Source organism: Aythya marila (assembly GCF_965140915.1).
Source record: "Aythya marila genome assembly, chromosome: 3".
NCBI lineage: Eukaryota > Metazoa > Chordata > Aves > Anseriformes > Anatidae > Aythya > Aythya marila.
Genome location: NC_139044.1, coordinates 4,755,788 through 4,778,417, shown reverse-complemented (window position 1 = coordinate 4,778,417; position 22,630 = coordinate 4,755,788). Strand labels below are relative to the sequence as shown.

Genomic DNA, 22,630 nt, shown 5'->3' with positions numbered 1-22,630 from the left:
GTAAGTTGTGGAAGTTCAATGGCATGTTCAGAACATATTTTTACAAGAGCTAAATAGTCTGGAAAGCAACGTTAAAAATGTTACCTTATTTTCATCAGAACTACACAGTACAGACTCAGGTAGACTACTGCAGGTTTATTGATAAACAACATTTCCTTGTTGAAACCAGAAACTTTATTAAATTAATGTGACAAAAGTACGTAAGCCTTTGTGGACTTCTTAAGACAATTCACACAGGCGCTTTTGGTGAGGAAACCACATTTCAGACTACACGGAAGGAACACGGTCCCAACTTCCATTATGCAGTTTACCGAGTGTTCACCTGCAAAGAGTTCACAAGAACATAAATAAGATAGGTAACAAATATATTATTTTTTAGTCACTATAACATCTTACTATATATGTTACATGGCCAAATGGCATAAGCATCACGTAGAACTGTATAGAAAATTGAAAATTGTATAGAATATTTTAAATCAATTTAGGTTACAGTGACTATCCTAGTGCTTATGAAAAAGATTAAGCAGAAAGCAAAGCAAACACTACTCACCACATCGTCAATCTTTAGAATACTGCGCACAGTTTCTGTGGCAAGAGTCAGTGCACTGACAGACACTAGCAGTGGTTGGACTACCAGCTCCTCCAGGATGTTGGAAATGCCACCCTACAAGAACAAGCACTTTTTACTTAGGGCAAGTGAGCCTACAACTAGAAAGTTGTAGCAAGTTTTAACAGAATCCTGGAAACAACATCCCACTTCAAATTAGACCACTCAAGGGCTTGCACGCTTCAGTTCCCAACAGGAATGGTTATTGTAGAGGCATTCTGTAGCTACCTGACGTATCCACTCAAAAGTAGGCTCACAAAGCAAGCTATACTCTCTTTCAACACTAATTCTGGGAGAATCCAGTTATAATACGCAAGCTTGTCCTGTCTTCATTTTAGTCCCAGTGTTAAGCATTTTTAATGCAAGATTTTTCTTTTTTTTTTTTTTTTTTTCTTTCTCTTTTTTACCTCTGGAATTCTATCCACAATTCCTTATTACCTTTCTGACATTAATGCCAGCTGTTTTCTCTCCTTGAGCATGTCTGTTTCTCAGCTCTGTCACCGTTGAGATAGGATTGAGGCCCGCGTTTTCAGCCAGCGTGGATGGTATGACCTCCAGCGCGTCTCCATACGCACGGACACAATACGAGTCCATACCTCTCAAAGTGCGAGCGTACTCGTTCAAGCGCAGCGCCAGCTCTATCTCTGGTGCTCCACCACCTGCAATTAAAGCTCTGAGGAGAGAAATTAAAATCAAACCTCATGTTACATAAGTCCATAAATAATTAGCTCTCCGTATTACTGTACTAGATTACTCTGACCAAATGGGGATATTACCTTTTCTTAACTAAGCACCTAATGACACACAGGGCATCATGAATCGAACGCTCAGCTTCTTCTAGAACAAGTTTGTTGGATCCACGTACCACAATGGTTACAGTTTTTCCAGGGTTCGTGCAGCCTGTGATCTGAAACAAAGACACGTTACAGCATTAAAAAGAGTACTGGACAAAATTTTAAAAAATGGTATTTTTTTTAACGCTGCTGAGATCTGCTGAACAAAACCACAATCTTCCCAGGCTAGAGGCTCATCAGGGATTACAAGTAGGTGCTTTAAGGCTTCTTAGTGCTGAAGTTATTACATTCAAGTTAGTAGTTATTATTAAAAGAATTGGCAAATGTTAAAAAGCTATTCACATGTTGTCGCTCACCCACCTTTATTAGTTTCCCAGAACCGTTCAAGTTGACTTCCTCTGCCAGCTCAGCAGACCCCAGCATGTCAGGAGTAAACTGGTCGATGTGAGCAACAGGCTTAGTTCCGATCGTCTGAAAACAACAACCACCAACAGTAAGAATACATCCAGAATCTGACCTGCAGAGTCAGCAAGCATACTGTGTAACATACTTCTGGTGTATTACAGCAAAATGCAGTTGGGACTACCCCCTAGAAAAGTAAGGGGTGGATGTAAAGAAGTGTGACTACTCAACAGAACAGGAATATCTTTCAGGGAAATACCTTCTCAGCTCTTACATCACATTCAGAGTGTGAAATGTGTGTCTTATAAGAAACTGGCATTAGCTAGGTACTCAGGTTTTGGTGTTATCTTTAAACACAACTGTTACCGTCATAGACATTTATATAACTCACTTTACCTTACATATAAACTCAATGTCTTCTCTTTCTATGTCTTTAACCACCATGATCTTCATTTTGTTCAGAAAATGTAGGGCTAGGTCACTAAGAGCATCCCTAAAAACAAGAGGGAAGAAGTCAGTCCAGGCTTGTCTTAATAACTGGGTCGCACTAGCCAGCTGCATGCTTCTTTGCAGCAATGCTGAAGTTCTTCAGACTACCAAGTGAGGATGTTACTAAATCCAAAACACTGAGAACGCTACTGCTGCCACCAGTGTGTCTGTCACCGGCACAGCCCATCTGACACTGCTCAGTGCAACTATTAATGTTTAGCTTTCATTTTCCAGATATTCCAAACAATTCCAGCTGTTCCCCAAATGAACAGAGTAAGCTGTAAACAGCTACTGACATACCTCAGAATAGATTTCTGAATCAGCAACACATTGCATCCAGCCTTCTTAATTTGTTTAACTAAGTTGAGAATGTAAGCTCTCTCTTCACGCAGTACTCTGTCCATTTGAGCATAATCCGAAACAACAATTTGGTTGTCCATCTGTTGAGAAAGAAAACCAAGCATCACCAACTGCTGACTTGATAAAGAATGCAGAACATCTTGATGTTTGCTTAAATTATCAGCCTGGGATTCAAAGCAAGCAAGCAATTTCAGTAAAATATAAAATCATCGCAGAACGGGTTGGGTTGGAAGGGACCTCAGAGTCCACCTAATTCCAACCCATTCCCCCCAGCCCAGGCTGCCCCCAGGTATTTCTTCCTAAATATATTATTAGAAATTGTTTAAGTAACAAAATATTGGACTTTTAAACTGTTTTTCTTTTATACCAATCATAAGTTCTTTATACGAGTTCTGAGTAATAAGCATTACCCAGCAGACCTTCACTACAGCCATGGAATAGAGCTGACAACAACACAGTATCTTTAAAAAATATTTTGTCATTAAATTTGCATCTTCAAAGAACTGCAGCAAGAGGTTTCATTCCAGTTACATTTAACTTACATCTGTCTTTGGAGCAGACAGGCAGAACTGAATTAGGCCAATTTTGGCTTTCTCCACTCTAGTCACCCCTGTATTCGCCACCTTCTGGGTCAGGACCAGTCCTTCAACCAGCTCACAATCATCGATTGTTCCTCTGGAAACAAAAAAAACAATCCATGAGTAGCACTTAGGGGAGCAAGTTTCATAAAGACATAACCCTCTAATCACAAACTGCTTCTTACCCCAACTTCTTGACAATTTTAATATCTCTGAGGTCCACACTGCTAGCTGTAGATGGGTCGATCACCTTCATCACCGCATCCACACTCATGGGAGAAAGTAAACTAGAATACTGACACACAACCTGAGGGATTTAACAACAGACAATAAAGAAGCGTGAGATTTAACACTGATAAGTGGTGGCTAGGAATTTCTAGATAATATTGCCATTGCCTACTAGTTTGACTTTTTGTAACGTGTCATCTTCAGAGTGACTTCATTCACAGGAAAGAACAGCTATGCTGGTGGGAAAAACCTATTTTTAAGGACTTCGGAAAAAACTTGAATTTTTGTCTTCAACTCTTAAAATAAGCCTTTTGAGAACGTCCCAGATCAGTTTGCCAGAATGGAAACTAATGCATTTGTAGAGACCCTACAGCGCAAAGGAGTATTCTGGGGAAGAGAATCAAGTGCATTGTTGTTTTGGAGCTATTGGCCCTCTAGAACCAGTAAGGAGCTGACACCCAGCCATCACAGGGATGAAGTTCTTGCAAACAACTCATCTCCAGTTTTTGATGCTGTTTTAGGAACCTCTGCCTCACAACTAAGAACTGCCTACATGAAGCTAGCAAAAGCTCTCAGTATCCCACCTGTTTTTTCTGTTACCATTTTTCAGTTTAAGCCTGCATATGTATCTTAGACTCAGCAGCTAGTATTACTATGTATTTCAGACTGAAATTCAGTTTAGGTGTGTCCATTCAATCTTGATCAGCTACAGCTTTTTGAGAAGTCAATCTAACGGAGGGTAGCTGCTGTCTCAAAACCAAGTAGATCCACGAGGGAATCCTTAATAAGCGAACAGCAGTGCACTGGGAAGAGCCGAATGGCTCAGCCTGCCTGGAGGTACGAAGGTTGAGAATCAGCCATACCTTTGAGTTCAGCGAAGTAGTGGCGCTATTTAGCAAGGTTTCTCTGTCACTCAGTTCAACGGGCTGTGCCATGTTGGTCAACACTTCGATACCTTTTTCCAAAGCTTTCTGGAATGACTCAGAAATGATGGTGGGGTGAATTCCTGTGAATTGTATAAAAGGTGATTATATTTGGTCCTACTTTCACACCAATGGTCTATTTTTTTTCCCCACCTCCCATTGCAATTTGGGGTTAATTTAGAGACACTAACATCAGAATAAATCTAAACTATTTTAGCAAAATATGTTCCTCGTAAGTAGGTAGCTTCCCCTTACTACTGTCTATTGTTAAAGCTGAGGAAAAAAAGCTGTTATGTTCCTAAGAATTTGTCCTCATGGGCAAGTACAGCACGTTTCCCTGCAACGTTTGACAGAGCAAAGACTTTTCTCAAAATATTGTTTTCCCTTGGCATTCTCAAAGCCCAGTTTTGTGATGGCAAGTGCTACATTTGCTGAGTAGGAAAAAAGAGAGCAGAATCACTAGCTTCAAGTTTTATTATCCCTTCTTAGGTATTTCTCTGTCCATGAGAGAAGTACAAGTATAATCTAGGCGAGGTTTGACAAGGCAATATCTATCACGTCAGTTAGGCACTGTTTCCTGTATCAGTGGTAATGTATTCAGCTCAAAAGACTAAACAATGAGAATTTTAACCATTGGTGGGACTCGAGTAAAACCTCAAGTTACCTTTCATGTTTAAGCTGCTAACAGCAGCTTTCAGCTTCACGATAAACATGCAGCCAAACATGGGACTTAACTACTTCATAACTAAGGTTTTTGTATTAAATACACATGCTCACCTTTCTGAAGGAGTCTGGAACAGGCATCCAGAAGAGCTCCAGCGATGACAACAACAGACGTAGTGCCATCACCAGCTTCAATATCTTGTGCTTTTGACAGCTCTACCAGCTACACAGTGAATTACAACAAAAGCTCGTATGTAATGGTGCTTAATCGAAAACTCTGACAGTTACCAAAAAAGAGATATCCAAGAACGCAGTGCTGCTGAAGCTACCCACAGTATCACATCTCACACTAAGCGCATCTTTTCTGATTTGCAAGTGACTTCTCATACCGTTATATGGCTGGATGAGCGACCATTAAAAACAAACCGACAAAAACAAACCACAGAAGTCAAGGAACTTTTCTCCCAAGCATAAAACCGGTCACTCCCACGTAACAGGTCAACCTTTCCCCCTTACTTTAGAAGGGTCCTGGGTAGCTCATTTCCATCTTTAGCCACAGTCAAATCTAGGAGATCTAATACTTCAAAAGACCAAGCTACTGCATCGTAGGGTCACAATGTAATTCATTCTCTTCTCTGAATCTCTTCTGTCCTACTGGTTTGGAATGTCACCAGCTTTTCTTTCTCAGATTAAAAAAGATGTGGGCTAGACTATTTTATAGCTTAAAAAGTATTGGAAAAGGATTATGCATGAGAAATCTGAGATAAGCAATAAAGACCTGAAATTCTACAGCACACCTTACCATCACAATAGGTTGTCCTGAGGCATCCCACACAAAATCTCTTGCCCTATCACTGCTGCGTAACGCTCCTCAAATCCACATGAAACACTACCACGTTCATTTCTCCTGGAAACAAAGCTCTAGCAGCTATCACTGAGCGATGGAGAACCGCTTACCATTTTGGCAGCAGGGTGCAAAACCTGCATTTGTTTCAGGATAGTAGCACCGTCATTAGTGATCGTCACGTCTCCTTTAGCATCCTGGATCTGAAGGGGAAACAGCACTGATTAGCGACCAGAATTTGTTATTGTGGTGCCTGATGTAAGACAGCTTTCCTGACAGCATCATTTCTCAGACTGGGATGTGTGTTTGGTTGACACTTCCTCTAATTTAATAGAATTTGGTCACAAAACTAGGAGTACTTTTGAAGCTCGGAACAGAAGCTCAAGACAGAGGGACGGGTGCTCTACCAGCCACGCTGCCGCGCAGCACCTTCAGCAATGTCAGCATGCACAGAACTCGGGCGCGTTACCATTTTATCCATCCCCTTTGGTCCGAGGCTCGTCCTGATGGCATCCGCGACGGCTGCAGAGAGAGGAGACAGGGACAGGGACAGGTCTGCAGCCGCCCCGGGCCGCCCCAGCCGCCCCCCAGCCCCCGTCGGAGCACCCCGCGGCCCCCTCACCCTTGCCGGCGGCGATGTTGCTGCTGCGGATCTGGGCGGGTTTGTCGCGGTCCTGGTACGCGCCCTTGGCCCGGCTCCCGCCGCCGCCCGGGCCGTGGCCGTGGGCCTTGGGCCCCGCGTTCTCCGGCATGGCGGCTGGGCACGGAGCGGCCGCCCCGCCGCGGGTGGGCAACCGGGGGCTCGGGGGGACGCGGGGGGGAGCGGGCGGGCACGGATGGGGCGCGGATGGCGGCGGATGAGGGCGGATGGCGGCGGATGGAGCCCGATGGCCGCGAAGCTTCCAGAAGGCGCCGCCGCCACCCTCAGGAGGCGCCCGGGTCCTCGCAGCCGGCGCCCCGCGTGACGTCACCGAGCGGCTGCCCCTCGCGCCGCCTGCTGCCCGCAAGCGGCGCTCGCCGCGGAGCAGGCGGGCGGCGCGGACACCTGCAGGCGGGCAGCGCCGCTTCGAGAAGGAGCCGCGCGGGGGCCTCGCGGCGAGCCGAGCTTTCCCGCCCAGCGCGGGCTACGCTAATGGCGTAGCGGGGCCCGCCCTGCCTGGGCGGCCGCCTCCCGCCTGGCGTAAGTGCGGCCGGCAGCGGGCGCTGCCGTACGGGAGCGCGGCCCCGCCCTGAGGCAGCCCCTGAGGGGGAGGGAGGGAGCGAGCGGGGCTCGTTTGGGCGCAGAGCCGGTGTTTTTGGGCACGGAGCGGGTTTTATTTTATTTTATTTTATTTTATTTATTTATTTATTTATTTTGGCTACGGTGCTGAGAGGGTCCCGCTGCCGAAACGCCGCGATCGCAGCGGGCGGGCAGGGGACGTGCGAGGGGCAGCGCCCTGAGGGGGAGCTCGCCTCAGGGCACCCACAGCCAGGGGCGCCCCCGCCCGGCTGCGGGTCGAGCAGCTCCACAGCTCACGGTTATTGTAAAAAAAAAAAAGAGAAAAAAAAATTAAAAAGTATAGCTCCTTGCCTGGGGAGAGCACCCCGGGTTTACCACGTCCACATTCAGCGTACTCTGGGGGCAGAGGTGATGGCACCGCCACGAGTTACTGCCAAAAACACGGTGACGGCCTCTCACCTACCAGCCCTGGGTAAGTTACGAAGTGCCACGACTCAACTGTGCTCTGGTAAGAGCGAGCAGCTTCTGCTCGATTCATGGGTTTCACTCCAATGCCTTCCCAGCACAAGCTGTTTTGCACAGTGAGTAGATTACAGTCATTCAGAGAAGAAGAAAGGCTCTACCCGCTGCTGATTGCCTGGTTATTATATATATATTTTTTTCTCCTGGCCTGAGCTTCATCCTGCGGGATGCGGCTGGTGGTGTCTCAGTGCTGTGCCCCAGTAGGAGCTCGCAGGAGCCACCGAGTTTTTTACTTCCCTTATGGACCTTTTTAAAGAACACAAAACCCAAAGAGCCATTGTGAGCAGATGAAAATAGCTGCACACCCATTAAAGAGGGTTGCAGAAATGCTTCCTGTGGTAGCACGCTGGGAATTACACAAAGTGCCAGCTTCTCCTTATACGTGCTAGTGGGTAACGTCATCCAGCACTGACACGTGAGGGTTAGGAAGCACAAAACACAGTTGCTGCGCTACTGAAAGGCAGGAAAACCCCCTGTTTCTGGTGGTTATGTTCTGAGACACGAGGGTAAATGTTGCTAAGCCAGTGAAGAATTTGCTATAAGGACTCCTATGGATTTAGACCTGTCTTATTGAAGACTGTACTTTAAAGGTAGCTATGTTATCAAAGTACTCTTTAAAAAGTGTTTATTTTTAAGCATGAAAGTGTTGCTTAATAGATCCCAACTCAGTATTGTGATATTCCCCAGTAACATTAGGAAAATCTAGTTTCCAAAATCCACAATATTTTAAAAAATCCATACTGTTCTTGTAGACCGATTTTCCAGTGTGGGTTTTCTCAGGAGTCCCCTTCTTGTTCTTTTCCTTCCCGGTGTCAGCTTGGCAGAGCGCTTCCTGGCCATCAGGCTACAAAAAGAATTGGAGATGAGGACAAAGTGCCAGAAAGTAGTCTGGGACAGGGGCTGGACCTGCCGACAGTTCTCGTCACTTCTGCTTAGTGAACTGAAAACAAATGGGCACCCCAACAGAAAGCAAATCGCTGGGTGAACAGTGGCACAAAGGAAACACGATTTTTCTGTGTAGAACCCGCAGCTGCAAGCTCAGGCTGAAGCTTTTCATTTGGCTGGGCCTTTATCAGGTCTCTGGAGGGGTTCCTCTGCCTCTAGAAAGCACTGAGCTGAACAAGGGCAATTTCTGGAATCGCCTGCTGGAATATTGGGCTAAATGCTACTGCTTCTATGGAGAATCCCACGATTTCTTTAAAGTCTGGTAATGCCAGTGACAAGGTGTTGTGTATCCTCCTGCTATTATCATGAAAACTGTTAGAAAAAGTCTTTTAAAGGCTTCTTTGAGTGTTGGCAGGTGCACACAGTCATCTAGCCAGCTTCAGTGAGCCTTGGCCTGCGAGGCGCGGGCTGAAGTTCTGTGGTGGAGCCCGTATCTGCCTGTGGGGTGGCAGCTAAGCGAGATGATTCCACCCTCTCCCTCTAGATGACAGCAGAACCCAACCTTGCTGTAAGGGGTTGTTTCCTGAGTATATTTCAAAAATAATGGTGTTATTTGTTGGCTTGCTTGACTACTTTTTAAAAAAAATTGATTTTACTCTTGATATACTGCCTGACTTGAGAACAAACTGTATGCTTCGGACATCTGATAAAAAGGAAAGGTACTGGGAGTTTAAACATGATGTTCTTTCATGAGTATCTGCTCCCACAAACACAAAACGTGTTCTCACATGTGATAAATGTCTCTCTTTCACAGGTAAAGTGCGAACCAGATGCTTCTTGACAAGCAAGATCCTGAACCCTCAGAGCCATCCTCGTTTCTCCCTCCAGGTGAGCGTGTTTTTTGGCTACTGCTGTGCAGGAGAGCATCTGCGCTGCTGCTGCGCTCGCTGAATGAGCGTGGGGTGTTGATCTTGCAGCCTTCCACCATGAGGCCGATAAAGCCAGCAGCGTGAAGTGAACGCCCTGCCTTCAGCTGCTTTGACTCTGGGCAGTTAGATGAGCGCTCAGAAGCAGGCCCCTCTCCTCTCCATGGCGGAGGTGGATCTGGGTGGACGTGCCTTCTGCTGCGCGGGGCTCTGCACCCACCTTGTGCCACCCAGCAGAACACTCCGGGTGGCTGCTTCTCTAAACAGCATGTGTTGCACAAAAGATGGTGATGTCCCTCACGGTTCCCTTGTAACCACCAAGGCTTTTGCCTGCATGGTGTCTGATCCTTGAAGAGAGCAGTTTTTTTTTCTGAATTGAGGCTCTTTCAGGGATCCTCTCCTTTTTCCTGCGAGTTTCTGCTCCCTGGTTGGCTCCGTGAGGCTCGGTGACTGATTTTTGCAATGCTGAGCTAGGAGAAGGAACAGCTCGTGCCTCTGCTGCGACACCCAGGGGATGCACCCACGTGCACTATTGGCTATTTTGGTCTTCCTTTGCTTGGACTGCTAGAAAGCAAGCAAACGTTGCCAAGTGAAGGGAAAAGGTTCTTGGGAATGCATTTTTAAGGAAGAAAAGCCCGCAAAAAATTGTAAAACATATTTAAATGCTCACGGTACTTCCTCTGAATGATCTTTTCACAGAGATAAACAGGACAATTATGTACAAGGATCATACACGGGATATAAGATGGGCTTCAGGAAAACTTTACCCCCATGATTATTGCTCCCTTTTTAGGGTGGAAATGTGAAATCAGTAGGTGCAGCTGCAGTGAAAGGTCTAGAAGGGCCAATGTGGTGATTCACTTTCTCTAGAAGTGTATGCTGGTGTCTAGCAGCAGCGACAGGCAGTGCTTTTCCAAGAAATGGGTTCTACCCAAATGCTTACTTTGTCAATGTTGTCAGTTGTTTAAACTAAAATTGCAGGTTTGAATAATTGCCATTTTGCCTGTTCCTGGGCTGCAGCGGTTACTTAAAAGACACGGGTTCTGGCGTGGGTTGGTGGGGACATTTTGCAGACTTTTTTTTGGCTGGACGTGGAGTCTGCTTTACCTGCCCCTGCAAGATGCTGCTTCTTCAGCCTCACAGCAGCCGTGACTCACGTGGGGGACACAGCAGTTCTTGACACATACGTGTGAGGCCTTGGGTACTCGCCTCTTCTCCTTGCAGTCCACATTTCTGCACAGCTCGTTATCGTGGTGCTTCTTTTCGGTAGCCTAACTGCTTTAGAGCTGCTCTGTTGCGTGCTGCCTCTGCAACAGGGCTCCCCTAAGCGATATGTTTGCAAGGGGGGTTATTTAAACATGTTGTGTGTTGTTAGAGCTCTTCAGATGTCGAGCAAATCTTTGATGCTGAAACAAATGGAGCTCTAGGTACCACCTGTGAAGCAGCACAGAGACTGGCAGCAGGTGGAGAGCCCTACTAAAAGAGCACGAGAGAATACGGAGTGCCTGTGTCCCTGCTGTGGGACTGCTCTGCCAGGGGTGCAGCCAAAGGTCAGTCTGCTCAATCAGAGTTGGCAGCTCCTGCCTTCTCGGGGCTGTGAAATGGGGAGAAGGTGAGAAAGTAGCCTGCAAAATGTCTGGGCTGCTCTGAGGGGTAACCAGGCGTTTGGGAGAGCCACAGGATGTGCTCACGCTGCTGTGCTTGGGTGAGGACAACGGGTAGGGCTTTTCTGAAGTCGGGGTGTGATTTGCTCTCTGTGGGGCTTCAAAAGGGGTGTGCAATCAGCGCACACAGCTCGGGGGAGCAGCTGTGAGAAGGTCCTTGGGCTCGGTTACGACCACACAAGGAACTTGTGAGCGCTCCCACGTCTCAGTGCAAGGCACGTGGGGGGCAGCAGCGCCAGCACTCCTGCCTCCGGCGGCTCCCCAGTGTGCCAGGCCGTCCTTGGAGGGGCTGGTGCTGCCGTGGCAGCCTCTGCCACGTCCTTCACCCCACTGACGGGATGGATCAGGTGCACTGTTAGGCTTTTGGGTGGCTGTGGGGTCCCCTTGTCACTGAGTGCAGTCAAATCCTGTTACCTGGGGATCTTCTGGTGAGCTTCGTGGAAAGCATGATTAGACTTTGTAACGTAATAAAGGCTAGCTAAGGCACCAAAATCTGACTCTAAATGCATCCTGTTGCTTTGGGCTAACAGCTAAACGGGAACAATCTGTGTTACTTCCAGCTGCAGTGTCTTTTTCCTCTTCCCCTCTAGAGCAAATCTTCAAGAGTTTACATGTAGCTATTCACAGATCTCTTATTTTGCTGCACTTTGTTTCTGTTTCTGGTAATACCAAAGACCCCAGTCAAGGTCTTCTCGAGCTCTGTTTTACAAACAAGGGCGTATGTGATCCCTGCCCCACTTTGGAGTAATGTGAGTCAAAGGTTCTTGCTTACTTGGGATGAAAGGAAAGTATCATCTGCTCCTCTTTATGTGACCTCCCAGACAGTAGGGGGAAAAAACACCTGAAATAAATACGAGAAACTACATCCAAAGAAAGAAAGTTATGAACTACCAGAGTGGGCAAATAGAAGAGATTTGCAACGTGAGAGCCGATACCATCCTGCTTCCTTCATCTGCACGTCACTTCTGCTGGAAGCTGAGCCATGGGGCCCAGCCAGCCTCAGGAGCTGAGGACAGGCACAGCAGGGAGGTGAAGGAAAGATGCAGGGAGCATCTTTCCAAATGCTGTCCTTTCCTGCACTGGTGCAGGGAAAGGATCCGTTCACACAAAAGGGTTGCAGGCCCTTAAAGGTGAGGATGCCACCGCCCGCTTCATACGGCACATCCAGAATGAAAACTCTGGTGACATCAGATACAAAACGTATCCCAATAAAGATCCCTCAACTACATGCCTAAAGGCGCCAGAACAGCAGAATGTTTGAATTTGCTCCTTGAGCTAAGCAACATAGATAGTAAACACAGCTCAGAGATCTAGATCTTTAACAAAGAACCAGTCTGTAGCTTTTATTTCCATTAATACAAGGAGCATTAAAAAACTATGGACAGAACAGAGACTTTTTTGCACCGTACAGCAGCCTTCGTTCTCTGAGATCGGGGGATTCTACATATTGCATCTACACAGCAGCACAAAACAGACAGAAACCTACAGGGCTCTGAACACTGAGTGTTAGAAATATGTGATCAGGACAAACACCTTGTCTGACAAAAACAGTTCTTGGATTTATTTATTTATTTTTTTTAAAGGAAAAGATCTCAATGCTGCTGAATTCTCAGCATCTGTTGCCATCTTGTAGTGGAGGTTAGTACCTGTAAGTACACCTGAAAAACATCTGCATGAATATCTGCTGTTGCTAGTGGGTGGGATTTCATTTTTCAAGTCTCAGCAACACGCGCCTGAAATGGTTTAGTTACTTGGCTCTTTGCCTCTGCATGAGGTGAATCATCGGCCTGCTAAATGTACAGATGGAACCGAGCAATAAGCTCATGTTGAAAATCAGTTGTGAAGCAGCTGCTGATGTGCTCCCCCTGCTTCAGGGGCACTGCAGCATTGCAAACTCCTCACCGCCTGCTCGCTGCCTGGGCTCGGGGTTGTGGCAGCTCTCTGGAGCCTCAGTTGCAGAAGACAGCGTGTAAAGGCAGAACAAAAGGATTGTCCTGCCTTAATCATCCTGCGGTGTCTTGTTCTTCCCCTTTGCAATTAATTTTTGTGCTTCTTTCCCTGATCCACATTAGAGCTGAGCAGCTGCAGGCAGCAGAGCTGTTTGCTGGAGCAGGATGCGCACAGCACCTTGCTGCCGAGCCCGAGGAGATCTTTCTCACGTTCCTTCCAGGAATGTTCTCTTCTTGACTAATACCTATGTACTTACGTTAGGAGAAATGGTAAATTCAACTTCACCGATGTGAATAAAAGCAGTACCTGTCTTGCTTGGTGAGATGCCTTACAGATTCTTGCTTTGCTTGGGCTGTACCCGCGGCAGCTGGCAAGGCAACGTCTCACTGCGTGCAGTGTGTGCTGGTGTAGGTGATTATAGAAGTAACTTCAGGGGTAGTGTCCAGGTTCGCTGCTGCCTAGCACATGAAGAAGAACCCAAAGGCTCTTTTGTTTTCCTAACTTTTGGTTTTGTTCCTCCTTTGGAAGCACAGGGGCTGTGCAGTCTGGTTTTGCTGAAGTAACCCTAGCTTTGCTGAAGGACATTTTGAGGATCTCAGGAAAATGTACCAGAGTGATAGAGACAGTGAACTTGGGTGGACAGCAATCACCTTGAGCTAACTCGTGGTTTGTAGTTTTAAGGGGTAATCAAACGCTGGGTTCTTGTAAGAGACCAAGTGTGTGCCGTACTGCTCGCTGCGAGGCTTCTTGTGTGCCTTGCACAGACAAACTGACAAAATGATTGTGGAAAGGAGAAAGAGTCCGCTTGCTGCAGACAGAGCGGCAAAGACAGACTTGTAGCTGGGCTTCGTTTGAAATCTGGTGCAGGAGTTTCCTGCAAGTCCCTGGCTTGTCACCTGGCTCGCCCCCGCTTTGTTCGAAGCAGTCACGCAGATGTGGTACGTGGTGTACGGCCGCAGGTTGTACAGGGTGTACTGCCTCGCTGTGGCATAAATATTGTCCAGGACGAGCCGTCTCTCCTCGTTGCCTTGGTCGTGAAGCATCAGCTGGTAGGTACGAACAACGGAGTTTGGGGCGCACCAGTGGACCTGTGCAGAGCTGTCTGTGACTTCAGACACCTCTCTGAGCCTCGGCGGGTCCGGGATTTCATCCTCCCTCGACATGCCGGGGCACAAACATCGGGACACGCTCTGAAGTTCGCTGCAGGGTCTCTGAAGGTGCCTGCAAGGATTGTAGTCGCACGAGGTGTACACCTGTGGCACGGGGGGTTCTGTTGTCTGCTCCTCGTACTCGTAGTCGTCCACGTAGTGTATCAGCGACCTGGTGGATGCTGACGCCGAGTGAGCGCCGGACCGCGTGGAGTTCAGCCGGCGCAGCTCTGGCTGCGGGGTTCTTTCCACAGCAAAGGAGTGAACGAAATGGTCAGCGGCCTCTGGGTGCCCCCTTGCTGGAGTGGAGTAATCGCTGGTGGGCTGGCTGAACGGGCCTTGCTGGGGAGACGCCTCCTGAGTTGTTCTGAGCTCCCTCTGAGGCTGCTCTGTCCGAGCGTGAGTCACGGCGCTGCGCTGCGGGGCCCGGCTGTGCAGCTCTCTGAGAAAACCGGGGGAGGTGGTTGCTGGAGCGAGGGAGGGGGCTTGGCTCGCGGCTTCGGAAACTGCCTCGTCCTCCCGGGAGGAACTGCTGGCTTTTATGAGCAGCAGCTCGGCCGGGTTGGCTGCGGTTGTGCTTGGCGCATTCCTGTGAGTTAGGGAGCCTGGGTGAGTGTCTTCAGTTGGCAGGGCAGAGCCTGTCGTTGCTGCGGCCGTGCTGCTGTAGCTGGCAAAGCTGAAAGCTTCATCTCCCGGGGAGGGTGTGTTTGAATGGGGCAGCGTGACGTTTCTCTCAGACTGGCATTCATCGGAGAGCTCTTGCAGTGAAAAAGAAGTGGAAGGTCTGTCCCAGTTTCCTTGGGACACGTTGCAAAAAGTGTCCAAAGCCCTGCAGAGGGGACAGGTTAGAACAGAGAAATTCAGCGAGAACAGTACAGGTCCCTGTCAGCCTTTTGGATGGGCGTTGGCAACCCGCTGTCCAAAAGCACTCTTCCCATTAAAGAAGACATGAAACTTAGAGCGAGGCCAGGTTGTACTGACAATAGTCCTGTGCTTGGCAGACAGACTTCCACAGCACTGTGAGCGCAGCTGCCTGGCTTTGGGCAGACTTTAATGCCTTGGTAAGACGGGACTGCCTGGAGAGTTGTAACGGGGTCCCCAAGACCCTTCAGGCCAGCTGGCTCAGGTGGTGGGAGCTGTGCTAACACGGGGCGTGCTTTCAAGTGACGGGGCTCAGTTTCTTTCTTTGCTCAGCCACTGCAGCTCTTTGTGAAGAACGCAAATGCTAAGGCTGTCCTGATGAGAGGCGAGCTGATTTTTAACAACCTACCTCCCTGCTTTCGGCACTGCGGGTGACAGAACTTCTTGGTGGCCCTTCCCGAGGAAGGGAGATCCTACACAGGCAAAGTCACTGCAGCTCACTGCAGCCAGTCTGTCAGAGGGTGGAAACAACCAGGACAAATGGTGCTGTTTGCCAGGGGCCTTGTGCGCTGCCCGTGCTGATCGAGGCTCTGGGAATACGAGGGCGAGCAGGAAATAATAAGTGAAACGGCTTGCAAAGTCCTCTGGTCCTGCTCCCAGGGCTGGCCCACCAAGGCCACCTAGCCAGCTTATTTCTATGTTGTAAGTACAGAAAATATGGACAAAAAGAGCAAATAAACTATTCTCACCCTGGAGTAGAATCCGCAGCTAATACCACTTTACTTTCCTACATACGGCCATCACATTTGTCTGCTTTCAAGTATAATTCAGCCATGGTTGTTACCCCCAAAGAAGACTTTATTTTGCATTTTTACCTCTAGAGGAAGGGAAGAACACACAAGGAGTCTGAAAAATTTGGATGATGGTGAGTGTTTGGTCCCCAAATAACTTGCAGATTTTAGTTATGTCTGAAGAGCATTACTTTACCTCCTTCAACTCCCTCACCTTTGCAGCACAACTTTCTCGGGCTTGGAGAGCAGCCAGGAGAGCCTGCAGTCACACGGCAGGGGATTTCCATGCAAGTTGATGACGATGCCGTCTGATGAAGTGATGTTCCAGGGATTAAAGGCACTCAGGTTACAGCTACAAGATGACAAACACAGTCATTACCAAGTGCTGAGCCACCTTCCAGGAACTGGAGCCTGCTTAGTACCCCGGTGTGCGCGGCACACGGAGCAACGTCCCCAGTTCCCTCGGGGACCCCTTGCTGGCAGCACCACCAGCACCTTTCTGCACGTGGAGCTCCGGCTGCCACCTGCCCAGCTCTGGCTTGCACGAGGCAGCCGCTGCCTGCCGGTGCCTAACAGGAGCTCTGCGAGCAGCCAGGGGCTCCAGAGGTGGGTCACACCTTTGGAGGTGGCAGCTGGAAAGGAAGGACGGTCGCTGCCATCACGCAGTCAGCTGCGCTTTCATGTGCTGTCGTTTCTCTGCCTTCTTTCTCAGTCTGCTTGTAAAGACGTGACTCTGTGCCAGCCACCCTCCTGTCAGCTGCCTCTCATACCACGTGCACTCACATCTCCTGCGTCAGGTGCTGACCGTAGGAAGCATTGTTAGCCTGACGGAGCTGCAGGAAAAAAGGGTGGTAGCGTGACCCCTGCAGCCTGAGTGCTCAGAGGATGCTCTCTTTCGCCTGTGACTTTAACTGTTGTTCCTCTGGTTTTTGAGTTTGGGTCATGATTTTTGGTGCTGGTATGTCTATGGGTGCTGTAAAGTGCTGTGTAAATTCAGGGTGGCAATCTAGTGAGGCATTTTTTTATTTTTTTGGTTAAACCGGTTTCTTTATTTTCCTGAAACTGGTTCCTAGAACACAGCCACTGCTCTGGTGTTTGCTTTCTGATATGCTAATCTGGGCTGATAAAGAAAGTTTTCTAAAGTGCTCTCCAAATCCTTTTCTTTGTTGACTGTTCTGCCTGCAGTTTACTTACCTCCATAGAGGTAGATAAACTTTTTTTTTTTTTAATAAAAAACCAACAACAAACAACTTACTTCTGAAATGAGAGACGGCTCAGACGAGGCGTGCTTTCGAACATCTCTGTCCTTACGAAACCCAGCGAGTGGGAGTCGTCGCAGTTGAGCTCCCTGAGATGAGGCATGGATCTGAGGTCGGTATCGAGGCTTCGTAGTCGGGACATCTTTGTCAGGTGAAGCTCTCTGAGGCTGGGCAGGTCTTTGGTCCACTCTGGTTGAACTGAAGCAGAAAAGAGATTTTTACCTTTTGCAGGAACAGAGCACTGCTGTGGATTTCTGCCGAGGGGAAAAAAAAAAAAAAAAAGTAGACTGAGCTGTGTGAGGTGAAACCTCAAGCCTGGGGAATTCCTAAACTGCTGGTCACTGGAATCAGGGCACATCCATGTGGGAAAACCCCTCTGTGCTGCCTCCACACCTTGCGGATAGGCCAGGAAGGCACTGGACCAGTGTGCAGGAGAACCGGGGGCAGGTGTTGGCTCTGCCCCAGCTGGGCAAGGCGCTCAGCGTCTCTCCCTCAGCACCTCAGCTACGGGGTGAAGCCGACAGAGGAGGCAAACAGAAAAACCGGGTGTCACTCGCCCAGGGCAGGGCTGGGCTCGCTGTGTGGCAGCTCCTTGGCTGGCTGCCGACACAAAACGCCTCTCTGCGCTACTTCAGCACAGAGATACAAGCGGAGTACGTGTGGGGCCAGACACTGAGCGATGTCAGCAGCTTGTCTGGAAAGGGAAGGGACTCCCCTGTGCTCCCCAAAGCTCACCCCAGGGCTGGCAGCGGCAGAGCCCTGTTGGTGCTCTGCCCGTCCTCAGGGAGGCCGCTGTGCGTGAGGGCTTCTCCCCGGCAGCTACGTGACTGGCTGGAGAGCGCCTGGCACGCTCACACCAGAGCGGATGAGGCCGAGGCCCCGTGTTTACAGTGAGGGATTTGCCGACTTACTTTTCTCCAGAAAGGTCCCGCTCAGATCAAGCACGTTGATGGTGTTCCCAGTCCTGTTCGCAGCCTCGCTGGGAGATGTGCTGATGGCAAAAGCAGACTCCCCGATTCCCCTGCGGTCGTCCTGCCCGAGCAGGGTTGTGGAGAGGTTCAGGAACTGCAGCTGAGGGTAACAGGAGAAAGCCAGCGGCTGGATTTCCACCAGTGGGTTTCCAGCCAGGGACAGCCACCTCAAGCTGGGCAGGAAGGAAGCGTGGCACGATGGCACAGACGACAGCTTGTTAAAGCTTAAGTCCAGGAAAAGGAGGCTGCCGAGGGCCTCGGGTCCCCACCTGACCGCCCGGAGAAGGTTCTGCCTCAGCAAGAGGACATGCAGCCGCGGCAGGCCTGCTAGCTCCGTGCCGTTCACCTCTTCTAGGAGGTTGTTGCTGAGATCTAGGGTCTCCAGGGCCTCTGGTAGGCAGGCAGGGAAGGTCGTCAGGGTGCTGCTGGTCAGCTGCAGGGTGATCCAGGTCCTGTTCTTCTGATCCTCGCAGGACAAGCTGGTGAAGTTGACGTTCTCCCAAGAGTCTTCCTGAGCCAGCTGGAAAAAGGTGGTGACGTCCCTGGATGCCGCGGGCTCCGCTCTGCTCGCCGGGCCTGACGCTGTGCTCCTTGCCAGCAGGGAGAGGGTGAGCAGCAGGGACAGCATCCTTCTGCCACGTGCCTTGCAGTTAGCTGCGAGATCTGTCCGGGTTGTGTTTCAGGGAGGGGAAGACAAAACATCAGCATCAAGAGCTAAATTAACGTTCCCCCAGGTGGCTACAAGCTGTTGGAAAGTGAAACATTTATAACCGCTTTCCTGGTGCACCCAGACAGTGCAAGTGGTAATTAATTTCTCTAATTAAGCCTACGCAAACTCGAGCCCTTTGGGACAGCAGTACCGTGTGATCTGCATCTAAGTTTGCCTGCAATCTTCCATGCGGTCTGACACGATGAACAAGCGAAGTCAGTAGGGAGCTAATAAAAGAAATAGTTGGTGGTTTTCTAGGATAATTCAAATTCTGGTAAATGTGGAGGATCAAGAGCAGTAGCTCAGGACCAGTCTGGCCTGGGGCGTGCTGCTCCGCTGGGCAAATACCAGTCGGTAGGGCACGAGCTGCAGGAGAGAGGGATATTGCCGCCTTACGGGGCTTTGCTTTCCCACCTGCTTGTGTATCTCTGGCTCTGCTCGCTCAGAAGAGGTGTCCGGGGGCAGGTAGCAGGCAATAGGGCCGGGGTGACCATGGCACGGGATCGTTCTCTGTGAGGGTGTTGGTGCCAAGCAAGCGTATGGACCTGGGGCAGGGGGGGCCTGCCAGGCACTCAGCTAAAGGATGCAGGAGCCCAGGCTGGGCTGTGCTGTGCTGGGTGTGCAGGTGACAGTGCCTTTCCTCCTGAGGAGCAGCTCTCTGTCCCTTAGCAAGAGTTGAAACAGCAACAGCCCAGGGCAGTTCTGGCACGCCCAGCTCCACCCCAGTTGGTTGGGGTGGGCATCGCAGCCCCCCGAGCACTTGTCCCCATCCTTTCCGAGGCGGGCAACAAGTGGCATTTTTGACAGGGAAACATCTGTGAAAAATTCATGAAGTCCATGGGACTCGTAAGCACCAAATGAGCCTACATGGGTCTGAGAATTTTAAAAGCTCGGGAGAAAACTGAGGACCCGTAAAAAGAATTAAAAAAAAAAAGTCCTAAATGACTTGCCCAAGGCCGCACAGGTAGGTCTGTGTAAGGAAGGAATTAACACAGCCCTAAACTAGCCCCTGACTTGCTGGGCTGCCTGTCATGCTTGCAGGCATTGCACTGATCATTTCTCATCTAAAAGCCTACCTGAAGGCTGAAGCCCCCACCGGTACGAAACATGGCAGGCTCCTTCCTGGCCATGAAAGCTGCTTGCCAGTCCCTGGGTGGTGCCAGGAGCTGCCAGGCCATCGCCTATTGCTCCCATCTCAGCTCTGAAGTAGGGACCGGTGCATTTGGGTCACCCATGCACTTTTTGGCATCGGGAGCCGTGCAGGAGCTGAGCTGGGTTCCCTGCTCCATGGCACATGGCAGCCCGAGGATGGGAGCGGTGGCGCTGCTGGATCCCGGTCCTACATTCGCACTTAGTCCCCAAGTTAAACCGCAGCCGCTCGCACCTACCTGCCCGGCAGTCCTGCTGCCTCGTGCCTCCCCTCTGCACAGCACCGGGTGCCTGGCCCCGGTTTTATACACTCGGGTGACTCAGCCGAGGAGCGTAAAATGTCTCTGCTCTCTTCCCGGCTTCCCCTGCTCACGGCTCTGCCCACAAGCGCAGGCGAGGTTCGTTCCAGGCTCGCTCCCCCGCAAGCAGCTTCCCCCTGCCTGGAGAGGGGGTGGCTCCTCTCAGCTTTCCCCGCTCCTCGGCCCGGCAGGAGGAGGGCGGGAGGGCTCCGTTTCCCAACTCCGCTCCCCGGGCAGGGCTGCTCCGGCCGTCTGCCGCCAGCAGCGCGTGGAGGGAGCGGATCCGCGTCTCCCATCCCAACTCGCACATCTCCCACTGGCTGGCGGAGAGGGGCCGGGAGGGGAGAGGAGTCACTGCCTGTGTTTTGCTGGCAGACGAAGATGCTGTAGAGCTAAGGCTCTGCCTGCCGACGTGGGCTTTGGTACCTCTAGGCGCCAATAAAAGGCTTAAAGTATTTACGTTGCTCTGCGAGACGTTCCCCCAGCACAAACGCCTTTGACACGACGGGCCCTCTGGGGAGGCTGTCTGCTCTGGGACGTGCCCAAAGCAAAGCTCTCACCTGCTGCTCCTGCAGGGAGCTTTTAGCAGAGGGAGCAGGCCTGAGGCATCGTGTGCTGCGTGATGGCCCCAGAGGCTGCTCTGCGTCCTGCTGCCCGGGGCTTCTCTTCTCAGCTCTGCCCCTGCCCTGCTGCACGGCTGCGGGCAGTTCCCTCCCGCTCCCTCGCTCGTCCTTTGGTGTGAGTAAGACTGATGATGAAAAACCGAGGGACCTGCTCTGAGCCGGGTCTCTCAGCATTGCCACGATTCAAATAATTAGGGCAGGAACTCAAAGGGAATGAACTAGCAGAGGTTGTACCAAAGGAAAGGCAGAAGTGTGGTTGCCCAGTTGCTGCTACAAGCCGATTAACCATCAGGATTTCGGGGAGAGCAGCAGTTGGTGCTTTCTGTTAGGACAAAACAGATCATGGCACGGAAGGCAAAACAGACCCGTGAGTTTTGGTGCTAAAGTGCAGATAAGGGCCTTGCTTTCACAAAAACCTTGACTCTGCATGTACGCAGGCCTTATCTTCCGACCGTGTCATTCATTATCTGCATGGGGAGAGGGCCTTGAGGAACACCAGAACATCCCCAGAGTGCGATACGGGCTTTCGGCTGGGCTCCTGGAGCCCCTGCGCTTCCCTCGGAGGCTGGCTGCGATGTACACGCTGTTCCATGCAGGATGCTCTCGGGCAGGACGAGCAGTTTCCTAACCGGGGGGCTAAGCCCCCAGATTAACCCGGGGGGAGCCGCTGGCAGGCCCGCGCTCCGGGGAGCACGCAGGCTGGGCGCCTGCAGAGCAGCAGGTAGCTTCACAGAGCCGCCGGGTTCAAAGGGCAAACGGCAGCAGGTTAAAAAATTCTGAAGAATTTGCTGCAGGGGTGAGTGGAAGCAAAGTCCGGCCTCAGCCAGAGCAGTGGAAACCCTGCCTTCCCTTTGCCTTCGCAGGCAAATCCTTGCCCTGCCAAATTCTGCTTGGCTTTTAGTGCCTTCAACCTTACGATTTCATTTTGGGGACTGAGCCGAGCGGCCTGGTGAGACTGGAAACTGCAAGCGAGCCGTTCGTGGCAGTGGAAGTGGAAGCGAGGTGGAGTCATTGCCCAGGGGAGCCTGATTCTGAGCGATACCGAGAAGCTCTCGCATGGCGCACAGCACCACATTCGTCTGGTTTTTGGATGCCCAATTTTTGGGGCAGGCTTTATGTTTTCGCAGCTCTTAGCCTAGCTGCAAAGTGGTAATTTGGAGCCTTGCTGCCGTGGCGCAGCTGGGAGAGCTGCCCAGGTGCTGGCGGAGGTTTCCCCAGGCAGGCAGCAGCTCTCTCACCAGCTTCCCTGAAATCCTCCCGCAGCAGCGGGCAGGGACTTCCCCGCTGTGTCACTTGAGCCTGTTCTCACGGCGCCGCTTCCTCAGGTTATTGCTCTCCTTCTTGTGCTTTCCTGGGAGTTTCAGTGGCGACCCGAGGGAATGTTCATTAAAGGCAGGCGTTCTTGTCAGCCTTTCTTCACTCGGATGATGGATGCGGCACGAAGAGCTAAAGCAGACGCCCCCTCCCCAGGGCTGGCCGTGCCGCACAGCCCCCCCCTGCCTGCAGGAATGCGGCAGAGGGATGAGCCCCGCATTCCTTTGTGACACCGAGATAGGGAGAGAGCAAGGCGAGGATGGTACCAGGCTGTAAAGTTTAAGAGATGAGTGTTTCGCTGTGGCTGTGATCCAGGCGATGGCTAATTATGAAAAAATCCTGAAAAATCTGGAGAATGGCTCTTAAAGCCAACAGCAAAAAAAAAGGAAATACTTCACAGGTCACTTCACCGAGCAAGCACGAGCAAGATGCTTTCCTGCAGAGAGCAGGGG

General features: G+C 50.5%; 3 protein-coding genes across 5 annotated transcripts in view; 1 reads left to right on the top strand and 2 right to left on the bottom strand.

Moving 5' to 3' along the window:
* Positions 1-120: 120 nt before the first annotated feature.
* On the bottom strand, positions 121-6,812 carry CCT4 (chaperonin containing TCP1 subunit 4). The gene is made up of 14 exons (XM_082756003.1): positions 6,511-6,812; positions 6,358-6,410; positions 6,002-6,091; positions 5,159-5,267; positions 4,322-4,464; positions 3,416-3,537; positions 3,195-3,327; positions 2,593-2,732; positions 2,200-2,296; positions 1,762-1,872; positions 1,384-1,514; positions 1,046-1,280; positions 551-664; positions 121-322 (listed from the first exon to the last, which is right to left on the bottom strand). Exons 1-14 carry the CDS (start codon positions 6,638-6,640, stop codon positions 308-310), a joined length of 1,623 nt encoding a protein of 540 aa, XP_082612129.1. The 5' UTR covers positions 6,641-6,812; the 3' UTR covers positions 121-307.
* LOC309876094 (uncharacterized protein) overlaps positions 6,756-22,630 on the top strand; it is a gene marked incomplete at its 5' end in the record, with an annotated part of 42,329 nt that continues 26,454 nt past the window's right edge. Inside the window, 2 exons of one of the 2 annotated variants that reach the window (XM_082756004.1) lie at positions 6,756-7,068; positions 9,329-9,402. In XM_082756004.1, the coding sequence (XP_082612130.1) occupies positions 6,756-7,068; positions 9,329-9,402 (387 nt within the window). Of the gene's footprint in view, positions 7,069-7,200; positions 7,580-9,328; positions 9,403-22,630 lie in introns of those variants that run through there. The other variant, XR_014317117.1, reaches the window with a different exon arrangement.
* LRRN4 (leucine rich repeat neuronal 4) lies at positions 12,668-20,311 on the bottom strand. 2 transcript variants are annotated; one of them, XM_082757042.1, is made up of 5 exons: positions 20,182-20,311; positions 18,025-18,747; positions 17,110-17,311; positions 16,069-16,206; positions 12,668-15,031 (listed from the first exon to the last, which is right to left on the bottom strand). In XM_082757042.1, exons 2-5 carry the CDS (start codon positions 18,710-18,712, stop codon positions 13,711-13,713), a joined length of 2,349 nt encoding a protein of 782 aa, XP_082613168.1. In that variant the 5' UTR covers positions 18,713-18,747; positions 20,182-20,311; the 3' UTR covers positions 12,668-13,710. The 2 variants fall into 2 exon arrangements, with proteins under 2 accessions (XP_082613168.1, XP_082613167.1); XM_082757041.1 differs by lacking the exon at positions 20,182-20,311 and adding an exon at positions 19,870-20,154.